Source organism: Rutilus rutilus, assembly GCF_951802725.1.
Source record: "Rutilus rutilus genome assembly, chromosome: 11".
Classification (NCBI taxonomy): Eukaryota; Metazoa; Chordata; class Actinopteri; order Cypriniformes; family Leuciscidae; genus Rutilus; species Rutilus rutilus.
In genome coordinates this window covers 16,463,710-16,483,300 of record NC_140216.1, presented here as the reverse complement: position 1 = coordinate 16,483,300, position 19,591 = coordinate 16,463,710, and the positions used below count along the sequence as shown (strand labels likewise).

The window sequence follows — 19,591 nt, the reverse complement described above, 5'->3', positions numbered from 1 at the left end:
GGATGCTCTTCACACAGCAGGCTGCGTAATAGATGCTCATGGCATAATCTTTTGAAAGCTCTTTGAGTATTACACGTTGGTGTTTATGTTTTGAAAGCTCTTCGTGTATTACACATTGATGGCGTTTAGCGTGTAAATCTGCAAGAACACGTTTGTGGCGATGAAAGCAGTGATAATACAGATCCAACTTCAGTGACATTCAATATCTATCTATCTATCTATCTATCTATCTATCTATCTATCTATCTATCTATCTATCTATCTAAATTTTCTTTAATAATGTTGACATGTATCGTGTAAAATAAATTTTGTTTGAATAGTTCTCAGTTCTTGAGTTATAAGAATACAATATGGTTTTTTTTTCTCAGTAATAAAAATAGAGAATATCACAAGCAATAGAACAAAGAAAATTGCAGAAATGTCTGCAACCTCTTTTAATTCTTCATTTTAACCCTTTGGAGAAAATGATATACATCATGAAGTATAAACAAACAATAATACATGGTTCCAACAGTTGCTACATGATTATGCAACTACAGACGGACGGCATGACATTTCCATGGCACTTTTCTAGGAAATAAACATTAAACTGATGAAATAATAATCAAATCACATATTAAATGCAAGTGCTATTTTTATTGAACAGATAGGCCTACATAATAAAATAAAAAAAATTTTGTTGTTTTTTTAAATACATAGGGTGAATTAAGGGTGATTGGGACATGAGGTCGAATGGGACAGTATAACTATATAGAGTTTATTTTCTCACCTAATGAGTGAAAATAAAAACTGTTTTTGCTGAGCCCTAGCTGTGAGAACGCATAATCAAAATTGGATGCCCTTATTGCTGTGACATCCTGTAGGTGGGTGCCAGGCATCAAACAGGAAGTTGACCCTGAATGAACAGAGGAAAATGACATTAGCTTTTGCTGGTTTCATAATAAGGTCCTAAAATTGTCGTAGCTACTATATTGTACAAACTTTTGATGGAAACACGAATATGATGCACTAGGCTGATACCAAATCAGTAAAAAAAAAAAAAAAAAAAAAAAAAAAAAAATTTTAGGCCTATATCATGTTTCTATTTTAAAATAGGTTGTTTTTATTTTGTCCCATCCACCCAAACACAGTTTGGGTGGATGGGACAGCATGATTTTGGGTGAAAAAAAAAAAGAAACATTATAGTTAAAACATTTTTACTGATTGTGTTGCAGTAATAAACCATTTGCATTTAAAGTTTCCATTAAAGGTTTGTGCAGGTTTAATGCGTTTGACAAATAGTTAATTCATGGAGGCACCCAACATCTCATCCAAATAATCCCCCCTAAAAAAAAGTAAAAAAAAAAAAAAAAAAGATCTGGCTCAGATTTACCTAATCTGTTTTGTAAGAAATTTTTGTCCTGAAGCATTTTTTGTAAAAATTGTTTACTTGAATTTTAAATGTTTTCAATGACTTTTGGCCTTCGTTTACCTCAATTACATACTGTGGGTGGATTTATAAACATTTAGAAATAAAGTTAAACAGAAATAAACATGACTCTAAACAATGAACAGGGAAAGCAAAATTGCATTATATCAAAGTATGAACTAACTTGTGCAATACAGTAGATATGCTTAGACTACCTAAATTAATGAAAAGATGTGCTGTCACAATCACCCAAATATTACCAACAAAATGGGTTTTGGCTCAGTTTACATAAAAAGTAGGCCTATATGTAACATCCTTTCATTATAACAAACTTTTTTCCTGTTCAAATGGATAGGTAACATCTTCAGTATAGGCCTATTACAGAAATGTAGCATGTGTTGGACTGATGTTTTTAATTTATGGCAAGAAGTCCTGAACAAAAATTTATGGCGGATTTTTATTCCGCAAATTTATGGCGGAAATTCAAAAACTGTCCCAATCACCCTTAACCCTCAGAGAGTCTTCGTTTAGCAGTCACACTCAGTGCCTTCCCGGTCAGAAGTGACCGGACACCTAAAAATGAAACTTCCTCCATCCCAGTAAAAACCAATGCAATTTATTTTTGTTCTATAATATTTATTCTTTTTAATTTAGTATTTTGAGACAATTTGATTGAACTTATTAATATTTATGCAATATTTATAGTCCATTTTTTGCCATTGAAAATAATGTTTTTTTTTTTAAATTATTATTATTTTTTATTTTATTTTTCTATGCGGTATTTTCAGTTAAAATAGAGACTAGGCTTTCAGAAAAAAAATAAAAATAAAAAAAATAAATCAATTTATTAAACATAAAATTAAATAAATCATGTTATTGCATGGGTTTACCACTAGATGCCTGTAATAGCTCTAAATGGAGATGCTTGTGAATTCTAGTTGTTTTTGGACCAAATTACTTACTTTTAAGATGTGGATTGATTGTATTTTTTTTTTAAATTGTCAAATAATACTTTTTGCCAAGGTTTATAACATTTTATTAATTATTATTTTAATAATTTTAATAATTATTATATTAATTATATATATATTTTAATTATAATTATTAATTATGTTATGTTTTTCACTCTTGATGTTTTAGAGTTTCACCCCTTCATTGCTGAGCACTTTTTTTCTGCATCGTGGCCGATTTGTAGAGAATTTTTGTGTTTTTGTCAATTTCCCATTCATTTCCTATGGGGGTCATTTTTGACCGAAGACCATGAGTGTGACTATTTTTTTTACGACCACTTAGCATTCTCGGATCATGACCTCAATTTTTTTCTGTGTTCACATACCTAATGCCAGAAAAGTCACCAAGTTTCGTAACATTCCAATGAAGCTGTGATTTTTAAAAATTCAAAACAGATTTTTTGTAATCTGAATTTATTGGTGTGTATGTGTATAAAAGTGTGTTTCTATGTGTGTGTGTGTGGGTGGGTGTGAATTTTTTGCACTCTTGATGTTGTAGAGTGTCACCCCTTTACTGCGGTGTACTTTTTTTTAGAATCGTGGCCGATTTGTAGATTGTACAGACAAAAATTCAGAGAATTTTTGTGTTTTTGTAAATTTCCCATTCATTTCCTATGGGTCGGTCATTTTTGACCGAAGGCACTGAGTGTGACTATTTTTTTTACGACCACTTAGCATGCTCGGATCATGACCTCAATTTTTTTTTTGCATACATATACCTAATGCCATAAAAGTCACCAAGTATCATAACCTTCCGATGAAGCTGTGATTTTTTAAAATTCAAAACAGAATTTTTTTCGGTCAGAAGTGACCGAAGACTCTCTGAGGGTTAATTCACCCTACTTCGGATTGAGCGAAAATGTTTGCCAATAATGATGAGACAGAACATTGCTCTTTCTCTAGACTAGAGGGCGCTTGACGATCGGTCAATGGTTAGACAGATGAGTCTACATGGCATTCAAACCTTATGTCTATGATAAACCATATAGCCTACATAATGAATACATATATACGCCCTATTTGTCGCTTTGGAACGTTGCTGCGATACGTCAACGCGTCCGCCATATTACCCTGCAAGACTGCGCTGTAAACAAATGCAAGTTAACGGATGAGCTGCGATTTTTCTGGAAAAAAACAAAACAAAAAAAACAACAAAAAAAACAAATATATAATATAGGCTAAGTACAATAATATAATAATAATAATAATAATAATAATATATTGATAATAGCATATAGTTTATATATAATAGCCTACTATTGACAATAAAAAATAAGTTAAATAGTGACTAGTAGGCTACAGTAATTTAACAGCATAACTATGATTGATAATCGCAAGTGGTATAATATTATAACAACAACAATAATAATAATAATAATAGCAAATACAATGTAATATCAATTGCAGAATAATATAGACATAGCCTACTAAAAATAGTAGGCTAAATGAAATCGTGACTATAGCCTACCTACCCGAAACGAGTAGCCTACTTGTCATAAAAGTCGGTTTTAAGAAAATATAGGCTAGATTAATATTTAGATTTCAGAAAATGTAGCCTACTTTATAATATAAAATATAATAATTTAAGCTAAAACTAGCTATAATGTAAATCATGTCAACTTATGTCTCAACTTTGACTCCGGTGGCCAACTAACGTTAGGCTAGGCTACTACTAATTATATAATGTCAAATACAACCAGAAACAAATGTTCAGTCTTACTTGTGAAAAGTAATTCCCCGAGACCTGTTTTCAACTGTGCGGCGATTTGTACAGCCCCAAGCAGGCATTTTTCTCAATTCCCGTTATGAGAGTTATGGGAAAGTTGCCCTCCGCGGCGCCGTTGACGTACGATCCAGCGGCCAATAGGGCGTCTATGCAGGGCCGGCCCGCGGCATAGGCGGTATAGGCAAATGCTAAGGGCGCCACTCATCCATAGGGGCGCCAGAATGATTGAACGAGTGAATTTTTTTTATATATATATATATTTTTTTTTTTATATATATAATAGGCTACTATTTTAAAACCATTAATTCGAAATACTACCAAATAAAGCAAAAAAAAAAAAAAAGCCGGCTCTTCAATCTTCCCCCGCCCATCGAGTGCTTGAAGTGCGTCAGAAACAGAGCGCGCGCGCGATCAGTTGTTGGTAATTTGTTGTGTAGCGTGCCCGACGCCGCATCCAATGTAGACAGCACTGCTTTTGTTAACACATAGCTCGTAGAAACGGGCCTGGCAGCTCGCGCCAGTTCTAGACAAGTTTCCTGATTGTGACGGAAGGCCGAATTTACATGACACATTATAAATGAGCAGTCTGCGATAGATACAGTGCCAAAAAGAAGAGAAGAGGATAAAGACAGAGGTAAAGAGATGTAGTGAATGAACAATTTATTGCATAGGAGTAAGATACTATAATTTCATGGCAGTTATTTTTACCTTAAACTTAATGTTAGCAGTTGTTCTGAGTTCTGAGTCCCCAGACTGTGATTTTGTACAATCATGTCAGTTTTAAGACGCATTTTTTATTATCACTTTTTTATTAATGTTTTACTCTACAGTTGTGCAGTTTTTGGGGGATACAGTACAGGCCAAAAGTTTGGAAACATTACTATTTTTAATGTTTTTGAAAGAAGTTTCTTCTGCTCATCAAGCCTGCATTTATTTGATCAAAAATACAGAAAAAAAATTAATATTGTGATATATTATTACAATTTAAAATAATTTGTTTTCAATTTATTGTACTTTAAATTATCATTTATTTCTGTGATGCAAAGCTGAATTTTCAGCATCATTACTCCATTCTTCAGTGTCACATGTGACATCCGGTCTATCACATGATCCTTTAGAAATCATTCTAATATGATGGTTTATTATGAGTGTTGGAAACAGTTCTGCTGTAATGTGTGTGTGTGTGTGTGTGTGTATATATATATATATATATATATATATATATATATATATATATATATATATATATATATATATGCTAAATCATGAACACAATGACAGGGTGAAATGGGCTGTGATGCATGGGGCGCCAGGTAAAATCTTGCCTAGGGCAGCAAATTGGTCAGGGCCCTGCGTCTATGTATTTATTATGTCTATATGATTCAAGCCTCCGGACACGTTTTGTCATACTGGAGACATTCGTGCACTTCTATTATAAGAAAAAGACTATACGATAAGAATTTACACATTCTATGACATGATTTCTATGCTTTAAAAAAAGAAAAGAACGAAAGAAAGAAAATACTCTCCAGTAGGCTAATCACCACTATTTAAAATAATTAAATAAAAAGTATCGTTGGTTTACCTTAAAAAGTAAGTAACCTGGTTGCCTTAATTTTGAGTTAATTTAAATTAAACATTTGAGTTAATACACAATGGAGATTGGTTTAATCAACAGAAACTCAAAATATTGTTATCTGAACCACATTAATGATCTAAGTTGATTTGACAAAAGAAAAATGTTGTGATAACAAATCATGAAAACATGTTTTACAGTGTAGGCTACTGTAAATTGTCCACGTTGACCAGCGCTGAGAAAAGTAACAGCTACTACGTGTATAAGGAGAGCAATAACGTCACTTTCCCGCCGGAACACACTCCCACTTCATCCGGACTGAGTGGCAGAGCATCCTGCTGCATGACTGGATTTCATAGGGAAACAGCGAAAACAGGAGTAAAACAAACGATTATCTTCTTAAATGAAAGGAAGTTGGCCTCGACACTGCTCCTTACAACTTACAAAAGAACCAGTGTCCCATGGATCTTGGCACGTGTTCAGAAATCGACTAATTTTGACGCGGGGAAAAATCTACATTTCTACTTCTACATTTTATGTAGATGTTCTACATCATCAAAAAATCTACATTTTGACGCGGGGAAAACGCTTTGTGCTACACTAACACTATTATACAATATAGGTAGATCTAAATCCGGATGATCAATTATATATCATTGTTATATATTGTCAAATTGGCTAGCCCAACATGTTAAAGAACTAGCCTACACATTATTTCGGGTATAATTTTACCCCTAAATCCACGTTTCGCTATCTGGATTCCAGCTGTTTCTGCGAATTGCAGCGTAGCTTTCGGCAGTGTGTAAAAAGATAGCTCCGATTTTTAGAAACAGCATCCATTGCACTCATCCCTGCCCGGCCTTTAATCTATTTCTAAGTAGGCTATGTATTGGTAAAAAAAATTAAATAATTGTGAAGTAGTCATCTGCTTGTAACCGTTAGATGGAGCTGTGGGATTAACATTGCGTGCTCTAATATTCCTAAGGAGATATGTAACCACGTGTCCATTGCTAGCATGAGGCAAAAAATAGATACATCATAAACATGTAATCTCTGTATGTTTTGCAAAAAAAAGTATAAAATACAACTTCTTAAAACCAAAACGAGTTATTGATATATGGATCTATTTTATCGTTATCATTACGGTCATTTGGATTGTATGTTATGTGAGAGAGATTGATAAAATACATTGCTTTTAAAGTGCTCGTTACTCATAAAAACAGGGCTACATTGGGTATTGCATTAGCAGGATGCACCTTTGTGTATGCATAACTCGACTTGACCTTCGCTTTCCAGCGTAATTAAGTAGCCTACATTTACAACTGCAAGTTTAAAATATCTTTGATTCATTATTTGATTGGATTGTCTGATGTTAATGGATTTGTTTTTACTATAATTGCAATGCAAAACCTAACTATGCTAATCAACTTCTCTTTGAAAACTGCATACATTTCATATTCTACTTTCATATACTTATTCTACTAATGTAAGCAGCCTAAAGAAGCCTGTATTTTTACAGTGTGCAATTATTCCTTTGGGTTGGGGGGGGGGGGAGAACAAAATGTAACTTCGTAGAATCTTCCATACTACAGTACAGACACACTTATGTAGAGTCAGGCCTCCATCAAACAGCTAAAAACTAATACATATAGATGCCTAATCTGAAGCTGTTAAGTATATAATTCATACTCTTATCAACAGCACTTGAAGGATAACTGATTACAACAGAAATACATTTTTACAGGTTACAGAATACATTTGCAATGGAATTAAATGGGACATTCACTTTGAAAGTTTACCAGCAGAAATGTGAGACTTATTTAAGCACTTACCTGAATAGGAGGTATTAGGCTGTGAAGTTGTCCAAATCACTTTTGCAGTGGCACTAAGGTTCTAGGTGAACAAACTTTAGTTGCGTAACTGTCACCATACATATTAGGATTTTGACCTTGTGCATTTGTCATGATGTGGAATTACTGGACAGCAACTGTGCACATACAGTTTGTAGGATTGTAACAACAATTGAACATGTATAACATTTAAGACTTGTGGCTATACTTGCCAAACACTAGCATCTGAGCATTACCGTTGACTTCCATTATAACTGCTTTACTTGGTTCCAACCACAACTGTATCACTTTTTTTTTTTACTGAGGAAAAATATATGTGGTAATCAAAAATGCAACAAATGCAGTGCATACATCTTAACGTGTATAAATTCATAAACTGCAAAACTGATAATTGATATAAATAAATCAATCACAAACGTTTTACCAAGATTTAATGTACATTTATTCTTAACACGTGGAACATATAGTATAAAGATTTCATACGGAATAAATGATATTCATTAAGCCAAAAGGGGGGGAAAAGGAATTTACAACAAGATTTTAGCTACATCATCTGAAATACAAATATGAATCCATAGCACTGGAATCGACTAAGGAAACCGCTGGGAAAGAGGGGAAAACAAACTTGTTTATTGTATCTTTGTTCCGGTGAATGATGATGAAATCGGTTGGAGTTAATGGACTTGTCTGGTTTGATATATGCCTCTACAGCTTTAAAAAAAAGGAATTGAAATGTTATGTGTATGGGATCGCAAGGGCAAAAGATTGCATCCCTACAACCAGAGATGTAAGGAGAGGAAAGTGGTAAATAAACACATGGCAATGCGCAATGAGAGATCTGTTGAGTGAAACCTTTAATTCGTCAAAGATTAAAAACGGTGAAGAGCGCCATAAGATGAGAGAGAAAGAAAAAGAGCAAAGTGTAATTTACAACATCATTATATACACTGCAGCCTGGACTGCATCTAGAGCTCAAGACCAGTCCTAAGAGGTGATTTCTTTAAGGGTCAAGTCATACAATCGAGGGACAAAGAAGAGGTCGGGGTGTTGTAGGTTCACGTAACTTTGGGGGGAAAGCCATTTTTTCCTCTCTCAACGAACTAAAATCATTTTTAAAAACTACAGTTTTTTTGCTGCCAAGCCAGCATTATCTCAGTGTGAAACAGTATTATTACAGTATGTTTACAGTTTTAAGGTGTACAGTACAGAAAAAAAGTCCTACAATCTACTGCACAGGCCTCCCATTTACATTTCTGTTCACAGCCAACGACCTGGTTCCTTTAGGGCTAAGTATATATTTAATCAAAGTTACAGCAATTTATACCACACACCAGAGTCTGCAAGTCCATTTAGCCTCCAAGAACCAGATTATGGTCGTCTCCATGCCCTTCCTCACCCGGAAGGTGAATATGGGCACAATTTTTCCCCAAACTCACTGTAAACGTGACAGCAACTTTGGTTACAGTTTTGTTTTTTGTGTCTTTTTTGTAATTTTATTTTTCCTTACAAAAAAAAAAAAAGTCCAAAGGGCAGCGCACTCTTGCAGGTAAGGATCTCGATCGGCACATCCTTGTTAGTTTAATTCTTATACATGTCAAATCCATCGGGACTTAATGGTATATCCTTCCTTTAGAGCAAAGCAAGGATAGACAGGATAGACAGTGGAATCTGAGGTGATTTTGCATAAATTAAAAAAATGAACATACAGTCAGTCAGTTTCGCTGTTAAATTTTCTCCACTCACGCAGACACACACACATAAAAAAACGAGTGGGGAAAAACATGATCACCCCCACGGCTGTCATGACTGGCCGATCAGAAAAAGTACGTCACAGATTACATGGGACACCAAAGAGTTCATAAGTGGGGACACAGATATGTCCAGTAGCCGTGACTCAAACAGCGTGAACTCCGAGTGGTTCTCTTCCACTTTGGCAAGAGCGTACAGGGCTCGTGCCGCCCGCCGCATCATGTCCACACTAGTGGGCTCGAAGTGTGCACCTTGTAAGTGCAGTAACGAGCCCTGACTCTGTTGAAACTGGGTGGCTGCAAGACTGTCCTCCAAGAAGCCAAGAAGGTTTCCAACACTTCCTTTCTGCACAGCAATAGCCCGGGCCGCGACGCTGTCACCTTGTGCCAGATTAGCTAGCAGCACCACCGCCATTTCCCGGCAGACGGGCACTTTGCGCTCACCGACCATGCGCACAAGGGAGCCGTAGAGCTTCTCCAAGCGGCTGAAAGGTGGTGTAGCCAGAATGAGGTCAACATTGTTATCCTGGATGCTAAGCTTACTAAGGGTTTCGAGGACGAGTCTCTGGGGAGACAGTGTCCCGTTGAGCCCCAGCGTGGGGAAGGGGTCAATCGCTTCGGCCGAAGGGCACACGGCCCAGTGGAGCAAGCCATCCAGCAGTGGCAAGCAAATACTTTCTGGATAGATGGAGAGGTCCAGCTGACCTGAGATGTTTGCTAATGTGACCAAGCAGTTTTCCCGCAAAACCTCAAGACAGTCCCACCACCACTCGTCTCGCTCGCAACTGACACCTTCATCTTCCTCCTCTTCTTTTTCATAGGTAACCGGTGCCTGCTTGCGTTCAGGATGTCGATGGTGCAACAGCACAAGCCGACCAAGTAACAGCAAAAGCCCTGGATGCTTTGACATCTCCAGATCATTGCCAGGAATAAAGGAAAGGCTGCGAATAATGTTGGAAACACAGATGCAGCGACGAGCAAGGGCATCCTGCCAATCTGAGAGTGTACAGAGCGGCGTCTCATCCTTGCTATGTGGCTCGTCTTCCAAGATCTTGATATTGCGACTCTGCTGTGCAAGATCGATTCCAAAGAGAAACGTATTTTTCTCCTTGTTGCTATTCAGGTTGCCTCTGACTGCTTCCTCAGTCACAGAGCCTCGCCTCGCCGACAGAACGTCATCAATAGTGGCCGTTATGCTTGCCGACGTACTTGCTGTTGTAGTACTTTTACCTTCTGACAATGGTTGATTTGAGGATGACTGAGGTTGTACTTGTTGCTGCTCTTCATTTGTCTGAGCCTTTTGCACATTATCCATAACAGTTTCCACTACTTGAGATACCTTCTTACGTGGCTCAACATTCACTGGCACCCGTTTCTGATGCTTCAAGAGTTCCATCTTGCTCTCAAAATGGGTTTGTATATGCTCGGTGGTGTCACCACCACCCACACTCCAATGGATAAGACCACTATCAAAAGCTTGCCGCCGACCCAATTTACTAGTGCGCCCAATCACAAACGGGTCTTTTTTCCTCAATATCTTGATGGGAAGCTTGTCAAATTTACTAGCCTGCTTTGGCCTCTCCTGGGAGGCACTCGTGTCCTGCAGTGGGGTAGATGATCTGAGATGATCTTTGCATGAAATATCATCACCTTCCCTCTCTTCTATGTCATTCTTTTCATTGGATTTTTGACCCTGCATAGACTCCTCTTTCTCCTGCTTGACCTGGACTTGTGACGTATGAACAGGGTTGATCTCGACATCATCATCATCCTCATCCTCCTCTTCCATCTGCTCTGCCTCTGGCCCCTCCTCATCAGACATCTCAGGGTCAATGGCATCTGGGTCAATTAGGGTACGCTGCCCAGGGTCTCCAACCTCATACTCTTTCAAGATGCCAAAGATCTCAATGAGGCACCTTCGGAAGTACTCAACAATAAGCTCTAGGAAGCCAGGAAGCTGCAATGGGAACAGAGACATATTATAGATAAGTCACTAGTTGACCAACCTGACACATCCCTAGTCATATAGTCTATAGAATTTACTGACCTGGTTCAGGTTAAAGTTAGAAATGCTGTTGTCATCATAGAGAAGAATATTAATGGTATCCAAAGCCCACGTACTCTCAGCTAACAAGCCTGATTTGAGGGACATCATGACTCGCCAAGCCTCTGGTGTTCCTGAAACAAAACAAAACCCAACTTTCAGAACACTATAAATGGACCAAGACACAAGTATTCATGGGAACGATGCTATGACCCTCTTACCAATATCTTTCATGGTAAGCCGACGACGTGGTTTCAGAATGGGCTGCGATGCCTCTATTGAACCTGGTGGGAATGCTACGTCTCTCCGGATCAGAGGGGGCTGCACTGATGGTTGGGCAATGTGTGACGCAGGAACTGGAGGTCCAGCCTTTTGAATTTTCATCCCCGAGTGCATGTATGGAGACTTACTGGGTGAGGTCCTATTCTCCATTGGTCTTGGCATGGGTGCAGGGCTGGACACTTGTGGAATGTGGTTCTGAGAGGATTGATAGTTGGGCTGAAGAGTTCTGGACATTGGTGGCCCAGAGCCTCCAGGCCCGTATGGGGGCTGACGCTGGTTAACATGGCCAGGCCAAGATCCCTCATGGTTCATGCGCTGATCTGAAGGCATCATGTCTTCAGAACGATTCATGCTATGGTAGCCTTGACCTTGAGAAGGGACACCAGGGGGCCCCTGGCGATTATGATAGTTTGGGTAGTTCATCTCATTACGCCCAGGCCACATGGGACCTTGGGGTCCATCAGGGACTGAGGGCACACTCATGGAGCTACCCATCATCTGTGGCTGCATGGAGGGCTGGGAGTTTGGACCACCCATGTTAGGTCCTCGATCTCTCCCGAAACCAAAAGGAAATTGGCTCTGTGGGCCAGGTGGGCGTCTGTCTGAGCCTGGATAGGTATTATACTGGTTATACATATCTGGTTGGGACTGAGGTCCACCTGGGGCCTGGGGTCCCTGCTGCTGACCACTAAACGGGTATATGTCCCCTTCATGACGCTTTGCAGGAGGACCATAAACACCATCAACCGGTCTCTTCTGCGTGTAATTCTATATGAGAGAAAGGTTTTTTTAGATCTTAGGCAATAACACAGCTACCAATAATGCAATAATTTTTTAAAGGTTATGTTGCACTGACCGGTTGTTGTTGTTGTGGGTACATTCCTGACTGTTGGTTTGGGTATGGTCCACAAGGGGGAGCACCTTGGCCAGGGTATTGATTACTGTAGGAATCATGCCTGCAAAGCAAAAAAATACATCCAGTTTCAGAAAGCCCCAAAAAGCATGGATGTTTAATAGTGAGTAGCAAACAATAGAAATAAGCAATTAAAATTAAGCCTATAAACATTTAGCAAGTTTTATGTGTAGTTTAATTGAACGCTAACCTCTGCTGTTGTGGGGGCCGGTTGGGTGAGTACATCCCTGCATCTGCACCAGAAGGCATCATGTTAGGTTGTGGACCCATATTGCCATCTGGGCCCATACTTGAGTCTGGTCTGTAAGGAAATAAAGAAATGGCATTTTAAAAATCGCAACTGAAGACACTACTCCTTGGTTAGGTTGTGTTGGAATGTCAAAATCACAGCAAAGCTACTAAATATTAACACTTCATCAGATTTCAGTAGTGTTTTCATAGCTGTGATAAATTCAATGGCTAAATTTAATAAAAAGGTAAAACACAATTAAATGCTCTCACCTTCTGTCGTATCCTGGACCATATGGGTACTGTTGTCTTTGACCCATCGGCATATTGCCCATAGGTCCTGGGGCGCCTCGGTTATATTGTTCACCCATGCCACTATTTGGGCCTTGACTTGGGCTCATGAACTGCTCACCCGCTGAAAATGCAAGCAGAGAGACACACTGAACACCCTCTTTTGTATACTAAAATATTATGTACCACTTATAATTCTTATCATAGTCTGTTGTTTACTACATGACAAATCATTAAAAGTACAACTTATACTTACAAGTATAATTAGTCAATTTCAGGTTAAAAAATAAATAAAATTTGTCCAGCCTTTTAACAACTGGGATAAGATTCATAGGATGTGCATAATTCTTCTGAGAGCAGAAAGTTTGAAATGTTAATGTAGCAAAGTACATACAAACTGGCTACACTGAGTAAACTGGTAACAGAGTTGGCTTAATATTATAGCAGGACAACTATAAAGATTTCATCATATAAATTGGGCCAGAATGTAACTGACTAGTACATATTGACGAGAGATAACTTCATATTACAAAGAAAACAAACAGAAAAATTTACAAAAGAGATCCTTAATATTACTTTGTAAGGATATGACCAGAAGAGTCACCTTTTCTCATACCACCAAAGGGGTCCTTATTTGGCTCATAAGGCCCCATGCGGCCCATCATGTCTGGTCCACCCATACCAGGCTGATAACCTGAATTGGGGGTAACAGAGTTACGCCTGGAAAAAGCTGGATCCCCACCATCAGCAAACGGGTCCTGTAAATTCACACTGCTCCTGTGTGAGACATAATGCCGGTAAGCTCAAATGAGAGAGACTGTGGCCCTTGAAATTAATTCTGAATGTCCTGTCCCAAAACTGAGAATACAGTTGATACAGAGAGGCACAGTATTGACATGTACCTAGCACCAGGCATGGGTGGCATCTGACTGTGCGGTGTTGAGGCAGGTGTAGGGGGCTTCAGGTCACCACCTTCGGCCATAGAACTGCTGGTCGACTGAGGCGTCTGAGGACCCTGTAACGATCCTGATCCAGCTGGGGTGTGGGGGGGGGGGGGGAATATCAGATTTGTCAGTCAGCAAATCCTAAAGGAAGTTTAGGTGGTCATGTTGTGTGAATAGTAAACACTGTGCTTTAAGAAACAAACCAGAAAACAAAAATCCCTTTCCACATGGCTGTAATTTAACATCAAATATGTTCTGAAGTGCTGCGTTTGTTGTTTCCACAGCACTTTCACCGTCAGTGTGGACAGACAGCATGCCAACATGCAGCGACACACTTTCAAGGAAATGTACTGAGCTTGGCTCATTTGGCAACCTTCCCCAGCCTGAAATCAGCTGCTTTTCATGGCACTTTATCTCATTTGAGGACTTTCCCCCACCGATGACACAGGTAGAGGTGCTCTGCCAGCTAAGTGCTCAGAGAGTAGCATCCTAAGGTTTAAAACTCCTTATCCCAGCATGACAGAGTCTCCATTACTACCACTCAACCAGCAGCTAAGTGCTTAGTCATGTGCCGAGAAAGATGAGGCAATATGCCTCATGGGTGGTCAGTTGGATCGGTTGATGATTCAGATAAACAGGCAGAGTACTCAAATGCAATTCATAACATTACAAATGAGGCCCCATTTTTGGTGTTTTCGCATTTAGTTATCCACTTGTTAAGTCGTGACGTATCAAATACTGTTTTCCAAGTCCAAGCACCATTTCAACAGATGTTAATGAGCAGATTTTTATAGCACACATTTAAGCAAAGCTTTTAAAAACATCCGGTTAGGGATGTCACGATATTCCAGTAGTCGGTACCAATACCATTAACATTTTACAGTTCTCTGTACCAATATCGGTACCACAGCTAAATCTGTTGGAACTATTTTTCCATTTTATTTAACTATTTGAAAAAAATATTAAATTCAATGAGTTTATTTATGACGGTAATCATAAGCAAATAATACATATAAACATTGAAGGTTACATGCTGTTTAAAAGTAAACATTGTTTATAAAAAGTGAAAGCAACTTTCTATTCACACATTATTAGTATTATTATTACATTGAGACGTAGCTAAATCTACTGTACAACAGTAGCCTAATATAATTATTTGTCAATTTCTTCAAGTTAAACCGAACTATTATTTTAACAGGTTGCCGTAAAGACCTTTGAGTTTGTGTGTGTGTGTATGACGATAGTTTCTCAAATGAAACGGTAAAATGCTCATGAAGTGACTCTCAGAGCGGCTCTGGAGATGAAGTTCATGCATTCATGTTCTCATATCGTGAGGCAGCAGAGACTGAAAACACTGTGAGCGTCAAGCTTGCTTAAGTGTGTGTGTGTGGTAAATCAAACAGCGTGTCTGTAACATTCATTCACGCAGAGACACGCAGAACATGCAGGATTAATATTTAAATAGTTTTTTTGTGGTTTAATATTCAGACACTAGTTTATATTGTGGTATATATCGGCTACAGTGCTCCTAGTAAAAAAGTTAGTCTGGAGCCCTGCGCTTAGAACAACCCAGAAACCAATATTTTAATGAATCATAAATTCATCTGACATTTTGTTATGGCAATCAAGGTTTCAGTATTAGCACCATTTGTTTGCTTTTGGGATCTGATAAGAGTGTTTGATAGTCTGATCAAAGTATCAGACAGTATCAAACTTTACTGTCTCTTTTTTAAATACTTGAGTGCTCATGCCAATCCCAACCAACATAATTACCATGTTTAAGTAGACTTGAGCCAATGTGCATGTGTGTAAATGTCAGAGAGTGCAGGGAATGATGACGAGAGACACAAATGTGTGTGGATGAACAGCATGTCTGTACACCACATGTTGCAGCTCATCTTGCGGCCAGCTAGAGGACGATTACTACTGGCATGCCTGTTGGATGACTCATGCTTTCATTCATTAACTCGTACACACATCGGGGTCACTGCCAGGTCAGACGTATCCATATCTTACACTTCACACATGCTCTTTAACACATGGCACAATACCTCAGCCTCCCTCCTCTGGGCAAGGATATCCCTCAAACACAGATAAAAAGGGGGAGGGTAAAAAAAAAAAAAAACATGAAGAAAAACCCAGCTTGACTTTACATATCACTAACCCCTTGGTTAGTGGGGGGGGGGGGGGGGGGGGGGGGGGGGGTAAGAGCTCATGACACTGTGCCAAGCAGACATGCTCTACATCACAGGGATCCCCTTTAACTCGCCCCATTTCTCTTGTAATCTTAGATGGACAAATAGAATGGAGTGCATAACCCAGCAGTCTCCTTAAGCATACGTAACACCCAGGCTTTTTGCCAGTTTCGTATACTAGGCTGGACACTCTGGCACTATTGCAGACAAATGCTATGCTTGATACAATAAATACACTATTTACACTATATTATTATAATTTATTAAAATGAAATAAAAATAACCTCTGTGTCTCGGAGCACGGCACTTTAAGCTGGTGTAACTGTTTTCGTTTCATGCAAGTTGAAACAGTTCTGTTCCATGCAACAGAAACACAGTGTTGCGGAGCCTTTGCGAATAATTAACCATGATGTTTTAAATTGCGGTTAATTGCTGCATCCCGATCAGTCTGTGCGCACAGAAAATAGCGCGCAAGTTCTTTGTGCATCTTTGTGCACTTAGATTGCTTGAATGTTTAAACCTAAAACACGTGCAAATGATAAACGTTCACTCTATGATGGTTAAACTTTGCAATTATTCCGAGAGTTTCGAACCGAGGTGCCTGGTCTGTACGGATTACGTATAAACCACAATCCCTATATTTGACATTGCGGATGCACTTATCGCGATATCGATACCAAAACTAAATATTTTGCAGCCTTAGTCTAACAGTAGTATTCAGGTAAGAAATACTGCAGAAATTGAATAAAGTAATCAAATGTAAAATAAATGAATAGTCTTCATTGTAAAAATTAAATACAGAAGTTACAAAAGTTATTCAGTCAAGAGCAGTGAGTGATTTTTGTATCTTTTATTTCTTTTGTTGTTTGATTAACATTAACAAGACAGCTGCAGGTTTATTAGGCTGCTGTCACTGCAAGAGCTAATGCACAGATCCAATATACTGTTACACATTTGTTTTCTTTCTCAACTGTTTACGTTCACTTAAAACACGTGTCAAACTCAAGGCCCGCAGGCCTATTCCGGCCCGCCACATTATTTTATATGGCCCGCGAGAGCATATGGGTGTCTTAAAATTAGGGATGCAACAAAATAACAAAAATAAAAATTTCGGTTTTTGGCCGAAAGATACTAAAAAGCCACCGCGCCCCTCCGTGTTCGACGATGGTTTGACTCTGGCTCAGTGTGTTTTATGACTTTGCGTGCGAGTCCGCTTCCGAAGAACTTCGAAGCGCGTTCCGCTGTGTGAGCGCGCTGTGCTCTCCGCTCTGTGTTCACAGCGCGTTCTGCTCAATGTTCCGCAAGCAACCTCCGCGCGTGTGTATGTTTGTGTTGCGAGCTCTGCTCACGCTCACCGGAAAGGCAAAGTCCGCTAAAAAAAAAAACGTGCCGACATGAAATTTCTCTGGACTTGTTTTTTTTTGCAATAGCACTACTGTGCTGTAACATGGTGTGTATAGCCGTGCTGGGCAACACTGGTAAAATTACACGAATCACGATCCTTTCGTTCACTGGTCCTCTCCCTGCTCTGTTCATGCTCTGATAAAATGTAGCTTTGTAGGACTATACTTTATTTTGACAATTGGTCAAAAAAATAAATCTGTTAAATCTGTTTGCTGCATAGAACTGATTGAAGAATAATATATTGATATTTTATATTATTTTAATATAATATAATATATTTATTTTAATATATTAAATATATTACATCATATTTAATATATGTACCAGTATTATCCTTTTCACCATTTGTATCACTCCGCTTGTCTGTGTTTGCGCCACTTGCATCATAAGCCAGTAGGTGGCGACAAGTGACTGTCTTTATGAGTGAACAATTGAACTTTAAAACTGATTAGTGCCAAAAACATTGATTAACTCAGGAAAGAAACAAGCTGCTGAAACCAATCTTTAATGCTAATATAAATTGCTCATTTGCCTCTGGACACAAAAAGATCGCACTGGTTTTTGATTGAAATGTAACATCTATGCAAAATAATCCTTGAAAGATTTCTCATTTAAGGCCATTCCTGTTTGGAATATGTGTTTGTGTATTGTCAACAATAAGCAGAAACATTCTGCATTTCCATTTTGTAGTGTGGATCATTCATTGCAACATGTATCCTCATTCTCATTTTTAAGAATCTGTTATCTTGACAAATAATTTATGCTACTGCCCACTGACATGCTTTTAAAGCTATTGTGATCAATTTTTTTTTGGCCTTTAAACACCTTAAAATGCACATAATGTAGGTCAGAGAAATCCAAATTTTATCGGGAGAGCATGTCCCCGAACCCCCCTAACTACTGTACCTCACATTTGAATACGCATGACTGTGGTAATTGTGTGCTGGTGTGGCTACAGTGCCAAGGCTGAATTTTTGAGCCAGTTTTCCCCTGCATATATACAATATACATTATTCTCTGTATCAAATCATTATTACCCAGCCCCTGATGTTTCGGGCTCATCCCCTGATGTTTTTAAAACCTAGAAACACCCCTGCAAATGCATATACAATATTTGTAACTTAAATAAGTAATAATCAAATAAAGAGACAATATATTAACATTTTAAAAGTCTTACAGTTACAACCGGCCCTTTGAGGGCAGCCATAATGCTGAAGTGGCCCTCAGTGAAAATGAGTTTGACACCCCTGACTTAAAACATAACAGACTGTGTTTACGTGAATACTTGCTGAGGTGGGCATTTTGAGAATTTTGGGTGTACTTGACGTTTAAGCGCAATTTGGTACTTGTTAAGTTGCTGTCATGAGAAGAGAGCAAGATTGTATTTATCTATGCTTTTAATTTATTATTAAAAGGTATGGTTTAGTTTAATTATGGTTATAACTTAAGTTGTCACCTTCCTTTTACACTACAAGCCTGTTGTAGCAGAGTAGACCCCATCTGAACGATGGCCAAAATTTTTATAATGAGTTTTATAAAGTTTATTGTACATCACACAAAAGATGAAGCGTCACAAAATCACCGTAAGAGCTGAATGAATCACAGTACAAGAAGTGCGCATTAAAGTCTTATCCATAAACTCTCTCTCTCCCTTGTATTATCATCAACATACACAGCAAATTACACAAAACTACTTGTTACAACTAACAGTAAACAAATATATACAGACTTTATGCCTTTTCAGGAGGTGCTTAATTAACTGGTAAACTTTATATCTGTAAACCTTGAACTGTCATAAAGTGTGTGCTGTCCCTTTCATTACTGCTGTGACCAGCATCGCTCCGGAGACTGTAATGCCGAGTTCACACTGCACGATTTTCAAAGTAGTCGGGTCACTGTTCTTTTCACACTGCATGACTATCTGGGGTAACATTCAGTTGCTGCTGTGTTCACACTACACGATGGATCGGCG

General features: G+C 38.5%; 1 protein-coding gene across 1 annotated transcript in view; it reads right to left on the bottom strand.

The window, feature by feature from the left end:
* Positions 1-7,988: 7,988 nt before the first annotated feature.
* Positions 7,989-19,591, bottom strand: part of arid1ab (AT-rich interactive domain 1Ab) — an 88,052-nt gene continuing 76,449 nt past the window's right edge. Inside the window, exons 13-20 of the mRNA XM_084424158.1 lie at positions 13,979-14,111; positions 13,681-13,853; positions 13,059-13,200; positions 12,748-12,858; positions 12,501-12,600; positions 11,584-12,412; positions 11,366-11,496; positions 7,989-11,275 (exon numbers count right to left, since the gene is read on the bottom strand). Of these exons, the coding sequence (XP_084280284.1) occupies positions 9,371-11,275; positions 11,366-11,496; positions 11,584-12,412; positions 12,501-12,600; positions 12,748-12,858; positions 13,059-13,200; positions 13,681-13,853; positions 13,979-14,111 (3,524 nt within the window). The 3' untranslated portion in view covers positions 7,989-9,370. The remainder of the gene's footprint in view (positions 11,276-11,365; positions 11,497-11,583; positions 12,413-12,500; positions 12,601-12,747; positions 12,859-13,058; positions 13,201-13,680; positions 13,854-13,978; positions 14,112-19,591) is intronic.